This window comes from Echinops telfairi, unplaced genomic scaffold, assembly GCF_000313985.2.
Source record: "Echinops telfairi isolate 266 unplaced genomic scaffold, ASM31398v2 ScPeMD7_7416;HRSCAF=8454, whole genome shotgun sequence".
NCBI classification, from domain to species: domain Eukaryota; kingdom Metazoa; phylum Chordata; class Mammalia; order Afrosoricida; family Tenrecidae; genus Echinops; species Echinops telfairi.
Genome location: NW_022111316.1, coordinates 228,422 through 231,300, shown reverse-complemented (window position 1 = coordinate 231,300; position 2,879 = coordinate 228,422). Strand labels below are relative to the sequence as shown.

Genomic DNA, 2,879 nt, shown 5'->3' with positions numbered 1-2,879 from the left:
TCAGTCAGCAGTTCAAAACCACCAGACACTCTTGTCAGAGAAAGAGGGAGCTTTCTACTCCAGTAGAGAGTCACAGCCAAGGCAGACGGTGTGAGATCATTGATAATTTATCAAGGGGCTCACGGGGGAGGGGGGAGCTGATACCAAGGGCTCAAGCAGAAAGAAAATATTTTGAAAAGGATGATGGCAACACAGGTTCCATTGTGCTTGATACCGTGGATATATGGATTGTGATAAGACCTATATGAGCCCCCAATAAGATGATTTAAAAAAAAAAACATAATAAAAAGTGCCAGCCTCAGACACTCCCAGGGCCATTCTCCGCCAGCACCGACCTGGCGGCAGTGAATTTTTTCTTTAAGTAGAAATGCACACACCAGGCAAGCTGCATGGCCCATCCGCCCAGCCCTGTCCTCTGAGCTGGTGCCATGCTCTGTAGACCCAGCCCTCGTCCCCGTGATGTCCCCAGCAAGTGGACCCTAAGGAGCCACGCAACGCCCCGCCGAACCGCACCACTCACCCTGGCCCGGGAGGACGGCGAGATGTAGTAGTGACTCTTGGAGTCACCCAGCCGGATGCGGTGGCGGCAGGCGCGGGCCAGCCCGCTTAGGGCACACGTGCTGTCAGGGAAGCAGAGGCAGGCCGTGGGTAGGGGCTCAGCCGGGGAAGAGCTGGGGTCTGCGCCTGGCACATGCCCCCCCGCCCCCCAGCCCCTGCCCAGGATCTCACAGAGTGCCCCCAGGCCAGATCAGTGTGGCGGGCAGCCTCAGGACCCAGGATAGGACCTCATCCCTAGGCCCCTCTCCTCAGGCCTCTTGGGCACAACAGCTTAGCCAACTTCCTGGCAAGTGCACTAAGCCCCAGTCAGCAGCCCCTGAAACCCTAGTTCCCCCACCTCAGCCTCAGTCATCCTTCAGCCCCAGAAAGCCTCCGCTCCCAGGCCCCAAGGCATTCAGCTGCTGTGTCCATCTGGCCTCCCACTCTGCCTGCCAACCAGGCCCACCAGGAGCCCCTCACTGGGCTACCTCGCCCCAGGCCTGGGACCCCACGCATGTCTTCAGCTGCTCATGTGGCCTGGAAGATGCCCCCATCCCCCCACCCCTGGCCCTCCACTGGTCCCTGGTCCTACAGGTGACACGAACCCACTCTCTCCACTGGACCGCCATCCGCGGCACAGTCCCGGGCTTCTGCCACAAAGACCTCAGCTCCCCAAGCAGCCCCTCGGCCGCCATCACTCCCCGCTCCTTCACCAAGGGCCACTGCTGGGTAGCACTGTCCCCGGACCTAACCCAGAGGCTCCAGGGGAGGAGCTGACACAGGCCTCCTATGGAAGGACCACCAAGCTGCCCTGCTGTGGCCAGTGGTCCCCTTGTCAGAGCCCCCAGGCTGAGAGCTAAAGCCCCCAGCTCATTGGAGGCTCCTTATCCACTGGCCCCAAACACCTCCTGCAGCCTCAGTCCCAACTCCCTACCCACGCCACCGCTCCTCCCCCTGGCCGGTGGCCTCTCCAGTACCCTCTGGCTTCTCACACCTTGCCACCTGTCCCCGAGTCCTGCAAGGCCAGTTGCCCCTCCCCCTCTAGACCCCGGTTACCCTCTCTGCGAGGAGGGTCCCGGCATGGTGCCCACCCTTCCGAGTTCGATCCTGGCTGCTAAGAAGAGGCCCGTACTCCCTGGGCCAGTCTCTTGCTCTGCCCGCTCCCCCGCCCTCCCCGCGCCGCCCGGGCAAACACAAGGTGAGCTTTCCGGGCAAGAGGCAGAGCCAGCATCTGCCTTCCCTTCTCTGTCTCAGGGGCCCAGAACCTACTGCAGGGGGAGCAGAAGGGGCGGGGAACGTCCAGAGAGCGGGGACCCCCACCTGGACTCCCCAAGAGCCAGGGCTCCCCATGACTGGATGCGGACTGCCTAAGACCATCCTTGCTCTGCGTGGGAGAGGCGCGTCCACACTCCCAGGGCCAGGCCTCCAGCCCGACGCGCCGTCCTCCCTGGCCACCCTGACACAGCGAGCCGTCCCCAGGGGGCAGGGACGGGCAGAGGGTGCTAAGCTTACTTGGTGCTGCCACTCTGGGCTTCGGCCAACTTCACCATGGGCAGCGTCTGTGAGGCCACGGGCTCAATAGTGAGTGTGTTGTCCTCCACGGCTGCCCGCACCAGTGCCGAGAGCTGCAACAGACGGGGCACAGGTGGGACCGTGAGGGGCTGGGCACTGGCAGCCGGCCTGAGCCCCCGCCGGCCTGCCGTGCCAGCTCACCTCCTGAGTGGTGAAGTCCAGGCAGGGCCCCACATCCTCCCGGTACACCCTGTCCATGAAGGGGCTGGTCCTGTCCAGGCTGGGGGACTCCCTCCATGCCTGGAACTCGGCAAAGAGGATCGTGTCCACCTGTGAGGAAGGGGGACGCAGGGAAGGGGGAGGTCAGGGTGTTGGGGCCCTCTTGCACAGCAGGGGCAGGGGAGGAGGAGGAGAGCAAGAGCAGGCAGGGCAGGCCCCAGCATGCCAGCAGGTCTGTGCCCAGTGGCCGTGCAGGGGAGCCAAGTCCAGGGTCCCCCATAAGAACAACCTTCTCCCCTGGCACCAAAGAACAGATGGAAAAGTGTCCCACCCAGAGGAGTTTAAGGTTCTAGGCACTGCAGGGGAGGGGAAGAGAAGCACAGTGGGGGGGGGGTGCCCACGGTGACCCCAGAGGTATGGTCCTGAAGACCCTCCCACACTGCGTCCCTGAGAAGAAAAAGTCAAAGGGCAAATCATCGCAGACACGCAGGTACACTCAGGCACACACAGGTATGCACCCAGGGGGGTGGGGGGTGGGGGGTGGGGGCTTCGACAAGAGCATGGGACAATGGAAGCGAAAGCCTAAGGGGGACTGCCACGTGCCTGCTGAA

At 63.0% G+C, this 2,879-nt stretch overlaps 1 protein-coding gene across 4 annotated transcripts in view; it reads right to left on the bottom strand.

Moving 5' to 3' along the window:
* RAB3IL1 (RAB3A interacting protein like 1) overlaps nucleotides 1–2,879 on the bottom strand; it is a 24,719-nt gene that overhangs the window by 4,103 nt on the left and 17,737 nt on the right. For all 4 annotated transcript variants that reach the window (XM_045297096.1, XM_045297098.1, XM_045297097.1 and 1 more), the window contains 3 exons: nucleotides 2,251–2,379; nucleotides 2,050–2,162; nucleotides 521–620 (listed from right to left, as the gene is read on the bottom strand). In XM_045297096.1, coding sequence (XP_045153031.1) covers nucleotides 521–620; nucleotides 2,050–2,162; nucleotides 2,251–2,379 — 342 coding nt within the window. The remainder of the gene's footprint in view (nucleotides 1–520; nucleotides 621–2,049; nucleotides 2,163–2,250; nucleotides 2,380–2,879) is intronic.